At 30.5% G+C, this 18,347-nt stretch overlaps 1 protein-coding gene across 1 annotated transcript; it reads left to right on the top strand.

Moving 5' to 3' along the window:
• Positions 1 to 7,150: 7,150 nt before the first annotated feature.
• LOC133702097 (ethylene-responsive transcription factor 2-like) lies at positions 7,151 to 8,575 on the top strand. Its single transcript, XM_062126307.1, has one exon. It carries the CDS (start codon positions 7,705 to 7,707, stop codon positions 8,461 to 8,463), a length of 759 nt encoding a protein of 252 aa, XP_061982291.1. The 5' UTR covers positions 7,151 to 7,704; the 3' UTR covers positions 8,464 to 8,575.
• The last annotated feature ends 9,772 nt before the right edge of the window (positions 8,576 to 18,347 follow it).

The following is an 18,347-nucleotide window of genomic DNA, read 5'->3' as shown; positions in this document are numbered from 1 at the left end:
GACTCTATGGTCACCCAAAGAGCAAGCTTTTCAATAATCTTTTTGTTGTTTATGGCCGCAAGCATAGCAAACTTGCTTCCACTTGCAAATTTCTTAGCCCCACCCACATCAACTTGCTAGCAAGTTGGTGTTAAATTTGTGGCCATGGTGTGGACCCTCGATGATGAACTTGGACATGCACACACACAAACACTTTTTGTTTATCATTAGTGTTTTTTTTTCCCCATGTTTTTTTTAAGATTTTATCCACCATACTTATCATTATCATTGGTGTTTTTTTTTTGTTTTTTTTTTGTTAATAGTGAATATCCAAATCAACTTACATATATCTTAATTAATCTCCTGATATTTTAAAATTAATGATTATATAAATTAATAATGACCTTGCAATTTATGGCACTCGAACCGGTAATTTTTAGAACCAAATCTAAAACCTGGTTAATTAAGATATATTTTTCAAGCTTAGATTGATATTTTTTTTTTAAGCTTAATCACTTTCTGGTCTGTGATTTGTGTAGACCAATACTTGCGTTGCTAACTCATTGATAATGACCCTCCAATCCAAGGTTGCTTAACGTAAGAGAAAATATTTGATAGTCATGGGGTTGGCATTATTGAGTTGTCGCTCATCTGTCATTCAAAGGCCCAGTTTGTCTTCTCAGCCCAGCCCGTATTCAATTTGAAGCCCATGGCATGGAATACCGAAGTCTATAGATAATTTCAGTCCCCTAAAATAATAGTAATAATAATAATAATTTGAAAGAAGCCATGAATAATAATAATAATAATAATTTGAAAGAAGCCATGAGAGTGTGTGCTAATTGCTTGGCTTCTTGGGAATTTACTTAAGAGGGTTCGATTCCTAAGTTGTTGGGATGAGGTATATTTGGAGTGAGATCTACTTTGTTTGTTTTTGTGTTTTAAAAATATTTTAAAAAAATTAATTTTTTTTATATTTTTTTTGTTTTAAATTAATATTTTTATAGTGTTTTTATATCATTTTAATGGGTTAATATTAAAAATAATTTAAAAAATAAAAAAATAATATTTTAATATATTTTTAAATAAAAAATATTTTAAAAAACAATCATAGATACTATTAAACTGGCATTTAGGCAAGAGAGAGAGTAGTAGAGAGTAGTCCATTGGGCTCATTGGGCTATAGAGCAATTGGAAAGTTGAATGGGATGTTCTGCACGTGACTTGTTTCCCTTTCTTCCCGTTAATTATACTTTGGAGATTGAACTAGGAATTTGTATAAAAACTAGGGACTGAGGCAGAGGAAAGGAAAAGATTGGATGGAACGTGTATTAGACGCGCCAGCACGTGAAACACTCTTAGCCTCCCAGTTGTCCAATCGCCTTTAAACAATGCACGTGAACGACAGATATGGCTCACCTTTAGCTTTAATGATGGGCTTTTTTATTCTCTTTTTTTTTTGTGGTTTGGGCTATTCCTAAACGACAATTTTTTTTCCACACCAGCAATGGCAACTTTTTTGAGTTAGCTTTTATAAATCAAAATAGAATATTTTTTTGTCGAGTTTTAAATACAATATAAGAAAGATTTTATTTTTGATAAACTCATCTTGAACTCAGACCAAGTAATAATATGGAAAACAAACTCGCTAATTACTGGAGCTAATATAGCAAAAGATATATATATATATATATATATATATATATATATATATATATATATATCTTACATTTACTCAAAATGATGTGATATTAATAGTTTTATAGATCAATTTTATTTTTTAAATCTTCATCTTAAATTAATTTGTAAATAAGTTGCGTTTGCAGGAGAATTCAGTTTATTAGTTAAGAAGTGTCTGTTTTTGGGTGAATCGAGAATTACTCATTTCTCTTCATAGGTTCCAGCTTTCATTGAGTAGTTAGTTGACTTTAGAACTTTGCGGCACGAAACAACTTTTGGAATACCGACCGTGTAGAAGCATTGGTTGCGTGGTTGCTTCTGCATTCTAACTAATCACAGCAAAATATATATTTCATAAAATTAAAAAAATAATTTATTTTTTGTGAGGATTAGTGCATTTCATGTTTAAAATGCAGGTTTTATCAAAACAGCTCTTGGTATCTTTTTTTTTCTTCATTGTTTACTTTTTTAAGTAAATTGTTTTTTTTTAACAGTGCAATAAATTCATTTACATTGTTCATTTTTTATGTGAGTAATTTATTTTTTTTAAAAAAAAACAAGTGCAGTGAATTAATATTCGCTCGCATTGTTCATGTTGGCGTGAACAATAAATTTTTTTTTGAAAAACTAATTTAGAGTGAATTAAATTCACTTGCACTGTCATGTGAACACTGTTTTTTTTCTCTCAAAAAACTAGTGTAGAGTGAATTAAATTCATTCGTACTGTAATCTCAATTTTATTCCTGATAATATTTTATCTAATTTTATTGCACGCTCAAAAAATCATGGAACTGTAGTTCTTATTGGATGAATTTTGTACATAATAGAATTGTGGATGGTTTAATGGAATAATAAAAAATATCTTATATAAAGTATAATTTATTTCATGATGTAATAGTAGTAATTAAATCTACAATATTTAAGTTTAAAATCATTAATATATATATATATATATATTACTTATTTTATAACCTCAATTTTACTTATTTTGTTCGACCTCAATTTTAACCACAGTTTTAACTAAACATATATAAATATTAAATCAACCTCAATTAAAAGTACTTTTTATAAAACAATTTTTTTCAAACCACAATCATAAAAACTACCACAATACCAAATACACTCTTATGAGTTTTTAATTGTAGTTGATATTGTGAACACATAAAAGCCTCTTTGAGAACATATTTGTGGTTGTTTTTTAAAATGTTTTTCACTCATAAATGTATTAAAATAATATTTTTTTTATTTTTTAAAAATTATTTTCTATATCAGCACATCAAAATGATCTAAAAACATCAAAAACATACTTATTTGAAGTAAAATAAAAAATAAAAAATTTTTAATTTTTTTCAAAAGTGCTTTTGAAACATAAAAATAAACAGGACCTTATATAACAGGTAGAGTGGATATACTTTGAATTTTTTAATAATTTATTTTAGTCCTCAAAGTTTAATTTTTTAATGATTTAATTCTAATTAAAGATCGATTATATTTTTTTCTAGACAAAAAGTGAAATTGAAAGAAAAGATATCAAAATAAAAAAGACGCTAACATGGATGGTGTGCCAGATATTTCATGAAAAATACAATTAGGTCCTCAAATTTTAAGAATAACATAAATTATAGTATTTAGATCCCTTTAAATTAAAAAAAATAGTTTTGTTATGAAAGTTTATTTGTATTATTTTGTAGTCCCTCATTAGAAAGAGGAAAAAGAGAGGTTCCCAGATTCCATCGATGAGAAAGAAAGTTACCGTTTATGCTATTTTTTACTACCAAAATGAATTTTTTTGATGTCCACAGGTTCCATGACATAATAAAAGCTTAATGGTAGTTGTTTAGAGCTTTAATATTGCCTGAAAAAACATATTCAAGCCAAGAAAGATGAATCTAAACCAGTTTAATTTTGGATTTTTTACCCTTTTTGGGTATTTTAAGTTGATGAATTGGTTTGTGGGTGTTAGTGAGGTGTTTTTGGGTTGAAATAACTTAGAAATTGAGTTTTTTAAGCAAAATAGGCACTGCTTTGATTTTTCAGCCGCCACAGTGGTGGCCAAAATTTTAGCTTGTCGACTGCATATATATTTTTAAAAAGAATAGATCATTTGTTCCTTTAAAAAAATAAAAAGAAAACTTATCCCAGACACACAAGCCTAGGCTTGAAAGCCGATCTATGTGCCTGAGTTTTTTCTTGCAATTTTTATCTGTGATTTTTTTTTAATCTTAATCTACATATATTTTTTATTTTTTTACTTTTATTTTTAATTATTGTTTGTAATTTTTTTTCATTTATTAACACATATAATTTTTATTTTATTTAATTATATATATGCATAAATTTTTTAATTTTTATTAAGAAATTTTTTTACTACAAAAATGCGTTGAAAAAGTTTGTATATATATTTTTTTTTATTAAAAAAAATCTTACTCACGGCGAGAATATATATAACGAAACAGGAAGCAGAGAAACTTTTGAATCAAACATCAAGACCATGTAATATAATAAAGATTGTTCAATTTCAAATGTTTGAAAAAAAAGAATATTAATTAATTGCATCTGGCTGTATGTTATTGGCTATCTCACTTGTTTTTGAGTTTTGACACGCCAACCATTAGTTTACAACTGGAATATTGCTTCTTGTTCTGGGATGTGATTTTTCAAACTGATTTATTATTATTATTATTATTATTATTATTATTAATGATCCATGCAAGGACCAGGGAGAGTCTAAATTTTCAGCTGTGATTTCATACAGAGAATTTTATCTTTTCGCTCTCAACAATATAAAGGTATAAATAACATTACATGGATAATCTGTCGCCCACCAAACCCATCTCTCGCAGCACCCAGATTTCTCGACGACTAATATTTCAACGTAAAACCATCAATTTGCAATTTTAAAACATGAAATTAGAATTTCAAGCCTTTTTTTTAGTTATAAAAATAAAAACAAGATCATGTTCTTGATCCACCACATGCCAATTCTTAACAAATCTTCAATTTTCAGCATCAAACAACGGTTGAGTTCTCAAGTTACAGCTCGGAAGGCACACATTTGACTTCACATTATTTATAGTTTGTGTTTTGAAAATTATTACATCATTTTGATTCACTACCAGCACATTCTGTTATTTATATAGTTTGGGTTTTTTAATTTAAGTAAATAATTCGGATCCCACCCACGTCCAAATCCATGTTAATATCAGAAACTATCAAGAGCCCCACCCCTCTATTTAGAAACTTTGAGGGTTCTTGTTTTTTGGAAATATAGTAATGGTTGTTTTTTAAAGTACTTTTTACCCGAAAATATATCAAAATAATATTTTTTAAAAAATTATTTTTAACATTAGCACATCAAAATGATTTAAAAACACCAAAAAAATATTAATTTAAAACAAGAAAAAAAAATTCAAATTTTTTCAAAAATCTTTTTAAAATGTAAAAACAAACCGGGATGAGTGAGCAAATTAAATTATTGAGAATATTAACAAAACTGACTCGAGATTAATTTAACCTAACTCCAAAAACTCGAACCACTACCATCGCCAGCAACCTCTGTGCCAAATAATATAGGCTAAATGATTGGAGGTCGTTACTACTAATATACTAAATTTGATCAATCTTTTACTATAGTAAAACACTATTCATCAACATAATTTACCTATTCATGTTATTGTTTATAGCCACTTCTTCCCTTTTAAGTCCATTTTTTTCAATTCGGTCATTGAAATTTCTTTTTTCACAATTTCATCCTTAAAAGGGGTGTATCATGGTTTTATTTATTGAATTTTGTTTCATATTGCATGCTTTCGTGTGTGTTATGTGTCCAAGGATATTTTAACGTTAAATTAAAGATTAATATGACCAAATCAAATTTTAGGTTATAGTTAATGAAATTCAAAAAACAATTATTAAAATTAACATCTTAAAAAAATAGAACCCTTTATAGTTTTTACTATTCAAAAGGCATGAAAATACTCAGTTTAGTACCTAAAAACTGGATTTTTTTATATATTTGGTACCTGCTATTTCAAGATTTTACCTTTTGATCCAAAACTTCAATTTATTTTTACGATTTAGATCTTGTATGTTGAAATAAGAGAGGAAAAGTTGTTGAAAAAGAAAGAGGTGAGAGAAATCTGATCAGCCATAATTTGACAAAAAAAATATTGATCTTGTATGTTCAATTAAGATGATTTTTTTCTTTCAAATATGCTAGGAAAATAAGATCGAGATACGTTAAAGTTTTTGGATTTAGTTTAATTTTTTAATTTTAAAGTGATATGGGGTGTTTTTGGGATAAAGAAAATAAATTTATTAAGGTTTTTGTTTAGCTTGATTTCTTATTTTTAAAGTGACATGGGGTGTTTTGGGATAAGAAAATAAATTTATTAATGTTTTTAGGATATTTTAGAGATAATTTTAGGTGAAAATAGGTTTTTGAGATCCTGAAATTCGGACTCTAACTTTCTAGATATTAAAGGTGGTTGTAAACTACACCAGTGAAGTGAAGGACACATCAACAAACTTGATAAACGACATGTTGTTTGTTTTATTAAAAAACCCTGTCATCCCTTGTTTAAAAAAGAAGAATAAAACCAAGCACGTATATTACTTTTTATCTTAGTCCAAACACCATGGCCCATTCTCTCAAGCTCAAGTGCGTAATCTCTTTTTAAATGATTTTTTAGTTTTTTTTTTTAGTTGATTTTTTGTTTGGATTAAAATTCACTATAAATAAAATAATTAAAATAAGATTTTAAAATTTATCCAATTATTCCATATTTTTTTAACAAGATTATACTTCTTATGGTAATATTTAAAATTACTTGGTGAATTATTATATATAAACTAACATGCAATTCATTCTTTAAAGAATACTCCTCATAAATATTCAATAAGAACAAATATTTATTTATTTATTTATTATAGTCTTTAAATGATCTTCTTAGATTAATACTCTCTTTTTTTATCGTGTAAAAATTATAGAATCATGTTTTTTTTTTATTGATATTTGTTGTATTTTTTTCTTAATTTCAAAACAATACCATAAGATGTTTTCATAAAAGAAGAAGAAGGGTTTTCTTAAGCCAAACACGTGGGACATGGTTTTCCATTTTGGATGTTAACATCGTACAGAAATCTACAGTGGTTGTTGGTTACTATTAAGATTGACTTTGTAGCTCTTATCCTCAGGAAGTCGTGAATCATGGCTAGGGCTAATGTACCTACACTACGTCCCTATCACGCTTTGTCCCTTCCCTTTTGCGATGTACATTCTTTTAGATGAACCAAGTTGCTGCCATTTGTACGGAGCGATATTTAAAGCCAAATGGTCTGATAACGCTCCTACTTGTCCACTGCGGTCAATTCCATTCATCCTTCAATATCAACGAGCAATAATTACGGGTTAATATGGAACTGCCCCCATAATCCTCGAGGAATTGCCCCGATAATTATGAGTTAATTTGGAATTATATCTTCAGTTCTTCATGCTTCATTGCCTAGAAACAACCCAGTTCTTACCAAAGTGAAACTTTTATTTGGACATAACCACTCCACCTCAGCCAAATGTGCAACACAAAAATTCTTTTTCTAGATGACCTCGAGCATGGGTTATGGCGAATGGATGACGTGAGATAATGGCATCACCCTCCCACATTATCAACAAAGGGACAACCACCCCTCTCCATTTGCCCACTTGTGCAATGAAATTTCATCGAAACACACACACAAAAAAATAAAAAAGGCAATTAAGTGCACATTGGCACTAGCAATAGAATAATTAAAATAAATACGACAAAATATCACCACCAACTTGCCATTCACCCCCCTCACCCTCCCCCTCCGTCTCCGACTACATATATATACCACCCCCTTATCAAATCCCCCATCTTCTTCTAAATTGGAGTCTATGATTTCTTTCATCCCTTCTCCTCTCCTCTAGCAAAACAATCGCAATTCTCTCTCGCTTGCAGAAACTAACACAACAAATCAATCATACACCTTCTACCTCAATTCGATTGCCACAAAAGAGAAACAGAAATGAACGAGGTTACCTCATTGTGCGAGTTTAGTACTCTGTCTCATCATCGTCAGCATAGAAGTCCAAGCTTTAGTTCTCTCGTTTCTTGCCTAACCGAGACATGGGGTGACTTGCCATTAAAAGTGGATGATTCTGAAGATATGGTCATTTACAATTCCCTCAGAGATGCTGTTCGTTTTGGATGGTCACCGTTAGACTTAACTTCACCCACTGCCACCACTGCAACAGCAACAATAACAAGAACTACAAGTGTCGTTAAGGCCGAGCCGGGATATGAGCTGGAGCCGGAAGCCGAGCCCATGAAACTGGTTCAAGAAGCTGGATTGAATGAAGCTGCTGTTTCTAAGAAGGTGGTGGCTAAGGGGAGACATTATAGAGGAGTGAGGCAAAGACCCTGGGGAAAGTTTGCGGCTGAGATTAGGGACCCGGCTAAGAATGGTGCAAGAGTGTGGCTTGGGACTTACGAGACCGCGGAGGAAGCGGGTTTGGCTTATGATAGGGCGGCTTATAGAATGCGTGGCTCGAAGGCTTTGCTTAATTTTCCACATAAGATTGGGTCTAATGAGCCGGACCCAGTTAGGGTCACGACTAAGCGTCGAGAGCCGGAGACGGGTTTGCCGGCTGTGGATAGTGGCTCGGCTAAGACGAGGAGAATCTTGGTGGCTAATGGAGATGAGCTGGAAAGGGAGAGGGGATCTAATGTGTTTCAGGTTGCACACCATATAATGCCACTTGGTGAGCAGTTATTGGTCAGTTAGTTTGGGTTTGGGTTTGCGGTGTTGGTGGAGGTCTGTAGTGACAGAGAATGGGACTCTTTGTTGTGAATAGTACGATTATTACTTTTTTTTAATCTCAAATGGAGTTTCATTACTTTTGGTCATAGTTATTAAACTCGATACGGGGATTGACCCGGTTAAGAAGTTGGGTTTCAGATTTTATGGGTTTCAGATTTTATGGGTCAACTCAAGTCAACTTTGGTCAACCTGAAAAAATTTAAAAAAAATTAAAATTTTAATATTTCATATGAAAAAAATAAAGTTTAAAAGAATATTTTAAAAAGTTTTTTATCTCACATTAAAAAGATATTATGTTAAGTTTTTAAGTTGAAGTATTTAAACAAAAAAAGTTTTTTATCCCACATCGAAAAGACATAACTTCTTTCTTGGGAACATAGAGTATATATACTAATGGATTTCAAATCCCACATTGAAAAAACATAACTTTTTTCATGGGAACATAGAGTATATATACAAAAGGACTTCAAATTCCACATTAAGAAAATACTATATTATTTTTTTAAGTTGAAGTATTTAAACCAAAATATTTTTTATCCCACATTGAAAAAATATGATTTTTTTATAGGGAACATAGAGTATATATACTAATGGGTTTCAAATTCCACATTGAAAAAACATAACTTTTTTCATGGGGACATAAAATATATATACGAAAAGGCTTTAAATCCCACATTGAAAAGATACTATGTTATCCTTTTAAGTTGAATTATTTAAACCAAAAGGTTTTTTATCCCACATTGAAAAAACATGATTTTTTTCTTGGAAACATAGAGTATATATACTAAAGGGCTTCAAATCCCACATTGAAAAGATCATATGTTATTCTTTTAAGTTGAAGTATTTAAACCAAAAGGTTTTTTATCCCACATTGAAAAAACATAATTTTTTTTTGGGAACATAGAGTATATATAGTTATATACTAATAGGTTTCAAATCTCATATTTTAAAAAAAAAAACCGGGTCTCGTCCGGGTTCGACCTGGTCGCCCAGGTTTGACTGAGCTGTTGCCCCAGCCTGTCCTGTAGTAAACCCAAACCGGTCCAGTCATCGGGTCAACCAGGTCCCGGGTCGACCAGCCGAGCCGGGTTTAATAACACCGCTTTTGACGTGGACACATATGCCTAAAAAAAATAATTAAAATTTCTTTTCTCTCTCTTAGCATGTAAATAAATGCAAATACATGCACCCATAGCATCCAACACACTAAAAACTCCTTATTTTTCAAACAAACAAACAAAAGCAATTATACACGCAGGTACGCTTACGCAAATGCGAGTCCCAGGCAATTTCATCGGGAGATGTTGCGAACGAGGAGCAACATTTATCTATGGATACCTTTTTCCGATCAACATTTTAATGATTCAATTACATAACGTGACCGATCTTTGTCAACGGTTAATTACTCTCTCTCTTCAACTTTACACGTTTCCCGACGTGTACGAAAAACAAGAAAAACAAGAAGCGTAAATAATATAGAATTTTATTAAATAAAATCATCACTTTAAAATTTTAATTTGAAATTTTATTATTAAATATTTTATCTTCAAATATTTTATTTCTGGAGATTTGTAACTCCTTAATAGATCTAAAAAAAATATAAACAACAATTTTAATCATAATATAATAATAAAAATCCTAAATAGCAAGAAAATTCAAAAATATAAAAATCAAATTAGCCTAAATAACACGTTCTAGGTCTAATTTGGAGGACTTTCGAGCACTGACATGTTATAGCAAGTCGTCCTCTTGTAAAGTTAGGTATCTAGAACCTCCTAGATAAATTTGAGTACAATTTAATGAACTTATCAAAAATTATGGGCTTCTTTGTTAAGTCGACCACTTTATGCCATCCAGGTATTTTATTGGGCTTAACCATGTTTCATTATTCTATAAAAAACCTTGCTAGGTAATTCATGTAATTTAATTATGAAAGATTCACCGATCAAAACCAAATACATAATGTTCTCATTTTTTTTTAAAATTCCGAAGAGATAATTCAATAAATAATTTTTTTTTTGTATCATGGATACACTTCTAAACATGATCCATAGATAAATGATAACTCTCAAGAGTCAAACTATGAGAAGAGCCGACCAACTCAAGATTCCTAGTTAATCACATGCTTACACATGGGTTGGGAAATGCAAGTAATGAAATTCAAATAAAAATATGTTTTTCTCCTAATTATCTCCTTAACACTTGATTATTGAGCAACAAATAACTTGTGTGGCACTATGGAGTTTAACAAGAAAATCTGTGCCACTTTATGCAAATTAGTTATCCATTAGAGAAAGCTATCCAACCATCTGTTTAACTGTTCTATTAGAGGTGACAAAGAAAAACAAAAAGGGATGAGTTTTGGAAATTGAAGATTTAGATCGCATGAAGTTTCCTAGGTCTAAAGTCTTCGTGGGAACTTTCTTCGTTTTTAACAATAAAGCATACAATTAGTCTTTATGAACACCTTGCCCATGTTATTTTCTTTCCCACTTATGAAAGTGAAGGTCAAGAAAAGCAACGAAGAGAGCCGTATGAAAGGAATAAAAAATTTCCAAGCCAAGTTAGTCTTGCTTCCAAATCAAATAAAATGTCTTCGTTGTGAACAGATGTTGATCAATGGCTGATAGGCAACTAAAAAATTTCTAAAATATCAGATTGAATCCATTCTTCACTCCGTTGAATCCCAATGAGAAAACTTGAATATACTTGTTGTTGATGATGATGATGATGAACAAAATTTATCAAATGTGATGTTATACCTACAATAACACCTCATCACTGTTCTGTTTCTTTCTTTGTTTCTGTCTCTCCTGTGCTCCTTTCTTCTTCGTTTAATTTGTTTAACATTAAAAGAGGAAGCAGCCATAATATTTGTTTTGCCCAGAAGAAAAATTTATAAAACCAATTACTATAAGAACAGTTCGTCAGTTTGGTGGGAAATCGAAATGGTTCGATCCCCCCTAAAGAAAATAAGAAAACAAATTCACCTACATCTAAAAATAACAAATCACAGCCTTGATGACCAAACGGTTATAAGTTCGAATCTCACCATCCCTATTTACTTGATAAAAATTAAACACAAGATAATATGAGTCTGTGTAAATTTTAAATCTAAAGAACTTTCACTTGAGAGGGTGTGTTAAAAAATAATATAGATCATATCCTAAAACTTTACCTAACAGTTTTAACTATTGGGTCTTTAACAGTTTCTAAAACAACAAGAACTATTGATGAACACTAAATTGTTGAAATATTTTATTTATAACTTAAATTTTGCTTGTGTGCTAAAATCTATTTGTTGAAAAGATTGATGTTTGTGGATTTTCAATATTGTGAAAGGAACAAACTTCCAAGACGTAGTTGTTTAATTCTTGAGCAAGCAACTTTAAATTTCAGTGAAAGGTTCTTTTTTCCACTTCTTCATTAGCTAGGATTGACCTCTGTTGATGACTTGGGTTGGTTGCTTGACTTCCATCTATAGTCGTTGATAATTAACAAGCCAAAAGGGTCGGGCCAACTGGAAATTTGTAGTTCGACTGGAAATTTACAAGCTAACAATGATAGGCTGCTTCTATGAATGGATAGCCCTCATGTAAGCACATCGGTAGAACTTTCCTAATTCAGTCAACCACATGACCAACACTGAAATTCATAGTCGATAAGTGATTTTGTGGTGCTGGGATCAAGGAATCGTTATCTAGTTATTTAATTGAATATCATTAAAAAATTTAAATGAACTGATCTTATTTAAAATTTTAATGTAAAGAATTGGTCGTTGCTAAAGAAAATATTAGTATTTTTAACACACCTTACTTGAGATAAACTAGATTGTATGATTTGAATGTAATTTAAATGTGTTGATGAGTTTCTAACATATGGTTTATATATGATCCAGAACAAAAAATTATGCTTATGGATAAATATGGTATTCTGAATTTATTATGGGTTCGTATACCCAAATAAATTCTTGTGGGAAAAATTCATGTGGGTGCTTTGACAGAGTTTACCTATCATGGAAAATAAAAAGATTTTTCACAACTCGTATATTATTGTGAAAAATACTCCAAATTAAAATTGATAAATATCCGAAATAATTCTGCTAATTTTTGGGTCAATTTCTGGTATTTAAATACCAGCCTATTTGTAGATCCAATATTTATACTAGAATATTGACTATTAATTCTCATGAATTAAATTTTTTAGGGGTTATTGAAATATTGACCAAGTTTTCATGGATTCAATAAACTAGTTATTAAATCTAAAAGTGCATGCAAATATATTATTTGAATTTTTTTTGTGTTTGTGTGTATATATATAAATACTAAATTATACCATGTATTTTTATATAATTTTTTAGCAAAACACCATTCTTATTTTTGTGAGAGACTTGATCCTATGTAAAAAAAATAATATTTTTTTGTATTTTTTAAGGCTTTGTATGGCTAAGTGCTAAAGTAAAAACTAATTAAGAATCAAGGGAAAGGCATTAGTGCATGTTTTCAAAATAACCCCTCGGCCTAAAACGGATTGGGCCCGAAACCCAAGACCAGCAGCCCGGTTAGGCTGGGCTGGCAAACGATCCAACAGCATCTTTTCTCCTTTTTCTTTATATATATATATATATATATATATATATATATATATATATATATATATATATATATATATATGTATGTATGTATGTATATATGTATGTATGTATGTATGAAGGTGGGCTGGACTGAGGGCCCCGCCCACTTCACGCTGGCAAAAGCTAACAACAGCAGGATGTGAATTAATTCACATCCTGCGTGCAACAAAACTTATTAAGGAAAGAAGGAAGAGGAAGCGGGGTTACTTGGTCTGAGGGAGTCACTGGTGGCGGTGCTCATCAGTGGTGGCTGATCACGGTGGTGGGGGTATGGTTCACGATAGGGTTGCTGGTGGTCCACGGTGCAGCTGTGTTCGTTGCTGTGGTGCTCCCTGTCACTGGAGAAGGAAAAGCTGGTGGCTGTGATACTACAGGAACACGCTGCACTACTGCTGCCGTGAAATGGAGTTGCTCTCGGTGTCAATGAAAGTGGAGTTGGTTGGCGGTGAGTGACTATGCTGCCGTGTGAAAAAAAAGGTCACGGTGCTGGTGTTGGAGTGAGGAGACGCTGCTGGAGTTGAGGTTTGCTACTGCTGCTGGGCGTTACTGACGCTACACGAGAGGAAGAACCTTTACTTCTCACGGTTGAAAAGGTGAGGAAGACTGTCTTGGGTGTTTGGAAGGAGGAGATGGGAGGTTTATAGGTGACGGTTTGTTGTTAATTTGTTGGGGCTGCCATAGCTGAGGACTTCGTTGGTTTTGTTGGTCTAATTGGTTGGAGATATGGAGGCTTCGGTTGAGAAGATGAAGATGGCTGTTTAGTGGGGTGTTTTTAGTGGGAGGATGAAGTTGCTGCTGAAGGCAAAAATGGTAGGGAAATGGTTTGGTCGTGAATAGGAGGTGACATGGACATCTCTATTAAAGCTAGAGTAAGGAAAGGTGGAATGGTGGCAGTGGTAACTGGGAAGGGGATGAATGGCTGTTGCTGGTGGGTGAGGGTTTTTGCACTGCTTTTTTGGCTAAAAGAGGAACAGTTTCTATGTTTTTAGAGAGTAAGAGGGGCCATTTTCTTCTGTAATTCCCTTTCTTTTTATAGAAAAGGAGAGAATCTTCAATGGTCCCTAAACCAAAAAAATCTCAATCATTGATATTTCTCCATTTTTTCTCCACCACTGATCTTCACCAAGGACATTACTTCTGTGTCTTGTGGTGTGGCGAAGGAGAGGACAAAAACCTCCAGCTTGTTATTGCTCAGGACCTCCTTCAACATTCTCTAGCTTTGCTTCAACGTGTTTCTTGGAGCAGTAGAGTGAAGGCTGCATTTTTTTTTGGCATATTTTAAAATCTTGGAGGCAATGAAAGTCTGATTTTAGCCTTATATATATATATAAAGGTCACGGCTTGTGACTTTATAGCATGTTTCTTTTCTGAAAAATAGTTTTTAAAAAATTATTTTTTAAATTTTTCTATGTTTGTTTGTTATTAGAAAAAATGATTAACAAAAAATACTTTTCAATTAAAGAAAAACACTTTCCGGTCAACGAAAAATATTTTTCAGTCAAAGAAAAATTTGACTTGGTTTCTAGGAAAGTGTTTTCCCTTTTGGATGTGTTTGTTTTCCGAAAAGTGGTTTCTGGGAAATCACTTTCCAAACTTTCATGTGTTTGTTTGCCATTAAAAAAGTTGGTCAACGGAAAACATTTTTTAGTCAAAGAAAAATTTGGCTTGGTTTTCAGGAAAGTGTTTTCCTGAAAAATTTTGGCAGAAAACACTTTCTGAAAATTGTGAAAAATTTAGAAATGTCATTATTTGCTGATTATATCAAATTTGATCCTCAAACTTTTGATTGATATATATATATATATATATATATATATATATATATATATATATATATATTAACTTTGGTCCTTATTTTTATAATTGCTATTTGCTTTTTTCTTATCATTTTTTTATTGAAATTTTTTAGCTATCAAATTTGGTCCTCGTTCTTTTGATTGTTACTTATTTTATTTGAAATAATTTATGAAATGTTAATTATTATTATTTTAATTTCTTCATCTTTCAATTTTTTTATTTTTTATTTGATCTCTATTATTTTGATTATTATTTATTTTATCTGAGATAATTTATGAAATTATATTTTTTTCAATTTCATTCCTATTCAACTTTTTAATTTGTAAGATTTGTACCTCATTATTTTAATAAACTTGAAAAAAATAAAACATTAATAAGTTAGTTTTCAGCTTATTTTTCATAACATAACCAAATACTGAAAAGTGTTTTCCAACTTATTTTTTATTACACTATCAAACATCAAAAAATACTTTTCTAGAATTTATTTTTTTCAAAATTTATTTTTTAAAAAAACTAGAGGTGGAAGGTAATACACAGTAATATTCAACACGACATCACATCTTTCTTTCTTTTTTCCTAATCAAATCAGTCTCTAATCATTTAATATCACGCAATCAACCTCCAAGGATTTTTTATTTAAAAAATTAGTGATCCAAAATTTGTTTACGGCAAGTATCATGATTATGAGGAATTGAAGCCCAATGGAAAAGGTTTGATTTAGACCCCTTAATTCCTATTCAATGAAGAAAAAATAAAGATAAAAGTCCAGAGCCTTGGAAAAATTGCCCAAGCATGACTCGCGATTAAGGAGATATTTGAACCACTTGCGTGGAATACTGCATTATCTTGTTTGTCTTTCTTTTGTCAAGATTTCATTTTGTGAAAGGACCTGCCATGGATCATGCCACTTGTTGAAGCCAAACTTAATTTCCAACATCACTTGTTTCGATAAATTAACGACAACTTGTTTTGGAAGCCATTCCCAACGTTGTCATCATATCTTTGTATCCTGTCTTTAAGAGTTCATGGGAATAAAGAGAATCAAGCAACTCATATGTTGTCAAAAGTTCATTGCAATTGTTTAACTTTAATTCTGTTCAATTAGGAATTATATAGACTTAAATAAGATAAATTAAACAAATAAATTCTAATTGCTTAATTATACATATAAAAATAACAATATCTTAAATAAGTGTTTAATATATTTGTTGAATCACTTAAAATGTAAAGGAAATGCATATTACATTGCAAGGATTGTATTATTTATCTTTCAAGATTTATTAGATTTATTACTAATCACTAGATGCAAATGAATTGATTGCTATTAACCTCTTGAGGTTTTCAACCCTACCCCTTTGATTACTTGATTAGTTACGCTACTGATCAAGTTTCATGAACTAGAAAATTTAACTAAAATATCTCTTTATAAAAAGCTTGAATTTAAACTCTAGAATAATTGAATAAAAAAGAACATAAAAAATCTTGAAAAATAAAAATAAAATAGAGGCAGGTAGAAGAGTTATTGCTTGGTGTGTATAATATCTCTTCTTCAACCTTTTTAATATTGATTTTTGAAATTAAGACTGATATAAAATTACATAGATTAATTCTCTTCATTTTGTCTTCATTACCTGCAATAAAAAATAAAAACATGATAGCTTTTGACCTTAAAAAACACATATTTTCTTTGAAAATAAATTGTTAAAGGAGAGAAAGGTTACTATTCATGTTTGTTTATTAATGAGTGGGCAAAATTTAATTCTTCATAGGCCTACAAATTATTTTACTATGAACTTAAGACCGAGTTCACGCTCAGGCCTCGAGTCCTAGGATCAAAGAATCGAATAAGAGCTTGAGTTTGATCCCAAGCTCATGTCATGCAAAACTGAGTGATTAGTGAGTGAGCGCATGTGACTTAAGGTCAAAGCCCTCTTAACTTATGACTTCTCTCTTCTAAGAGCTTTAGTGTCTTTTAAATTCAATTTTAACTCTTCAACTTTCCACCATATAAGCTAAAATAAAATATTGTAATCTTTCAATATGAAATTGAGAGTTTTTGGGTTTATAAAACATGTCAACCGAGGGATTTTTGGAATTAATTTCTTACTCACACATAATATGTTTTGATCAAGCTAATTTCCCATGTTAAATTACTTTTGTTGGATCATAATTTCAAACAAATTCTTAACCCTAGAATTGAGTGGACTCTACTTTTAGTTTGCCTCAAATATGCCCATTAATAATTTTTTTTTATTTTTTTTTAGCAATCCTCATATGAATAGAAATTATCTAACCATTATATAAACACTCAAAAAATCATAAAAAGATAATGACTTAGTATATCACTACATCAAGATACATAAATTTTAGATTTTGACTCTCTTTAATGAAATACTACAAGATTTACTCAGGTGATTTGTAAGAAATTTAATTAAAAAAATGACAAAAAATAAATCAAGTCAATATAGGTTAACTCGTTAAACACTATTTTCGAGTTATGAAATCGGAATAACCTCATAAAAATCAAACTAAAATAAATCATGAATTTTAATTCTCAATCAATCACAATATGAAATAATGAGAATGAGAAAAAAAAAAGTCAATTAAAAAAAAGATAAAAAAACTAAGTTAACTAGATTAACCTGTCAAACCCCAACCCAGTCATGAGACGAGAACAACCCAATAAAAAAAGATCTAATATTAATGGACATGAGAATGAGATAATCTCTTAGAAATAAAATAAAAAAATGACCTGATTTAACTAGGGTTAAAACATCAAAACTCGCGACTCTGATCTCAGGTTCAAGATATCCCCATAGAAAATAATTTAAAACAAATTATGAAGTTCAATTCTCAATCGTCCTAATATTAAATGAAAAAATTAATAAAAAAACACAAAAAATGACCCGAGTCAACTCGGGTTAATTTGTTAAGTACTATTTCCGGATTATGAGATTGAAATAACTTAATAGAAACCAAATAAAACAAATCATGAAATCTAATTTTCAATTAACTCAATACTAAAAGATAAAATTAAAAAAAAGGGCTAAATATAGAGAGAAAAAACCTAGTCAACCCGATTAACTCGCTAAACCCGCAATATGTGTTATGAGAGTTAGATAATTCAATAAAAAATAAATATAATATTAAAAAAAAATTAAAAGAACATTGATTAAAAAAAGATTCAAAGATTAAAAATAAAGGCAATTTTTTTTTTGTAGGGCCACACTAAAACACATGGAGAAAGTATTATTTATTCTACAGAATTTTCTATATGTTTAAGTTAATTATTATTATTATTATTATTATTATTATTATTATTATTATTATTATTACATTGAAATGGTGAAGAACATGACTCTTTTTTTTTTTTGGTAACCCGAGGTGTCCGGGCCAGCTTACGCGCACCACAACTAAT

The sequence above is a fragment of the Populus nigra genome, chromosome 8 (assembly GCF_951802175.1).
Source record: "Populus nigra chromosome 8, ddPopNigr1.1, whole genome shotgun sequence".
NCBI lineage: Eukaryota > Viridiplantae > Streptophyta > Magnoliopsida > Malpighiales > Salicaceae > Populus > Populus nigra.
The sequence above is the reverse complement of the archived record's forward strand: the minus strand, read 5'-3'. Positions and strand labels throughout refer to the sequence as shown.

What these genes read in the sequence shown, in the direction of transcription:
- LOC133702097 (XM_062126307.1), top strand. Translation starts at nt 7,705, where the DNA reads ATGAACGAGGTTACCTCATTGTGCGAGTTTAGTACTCTGTCTCATCAT.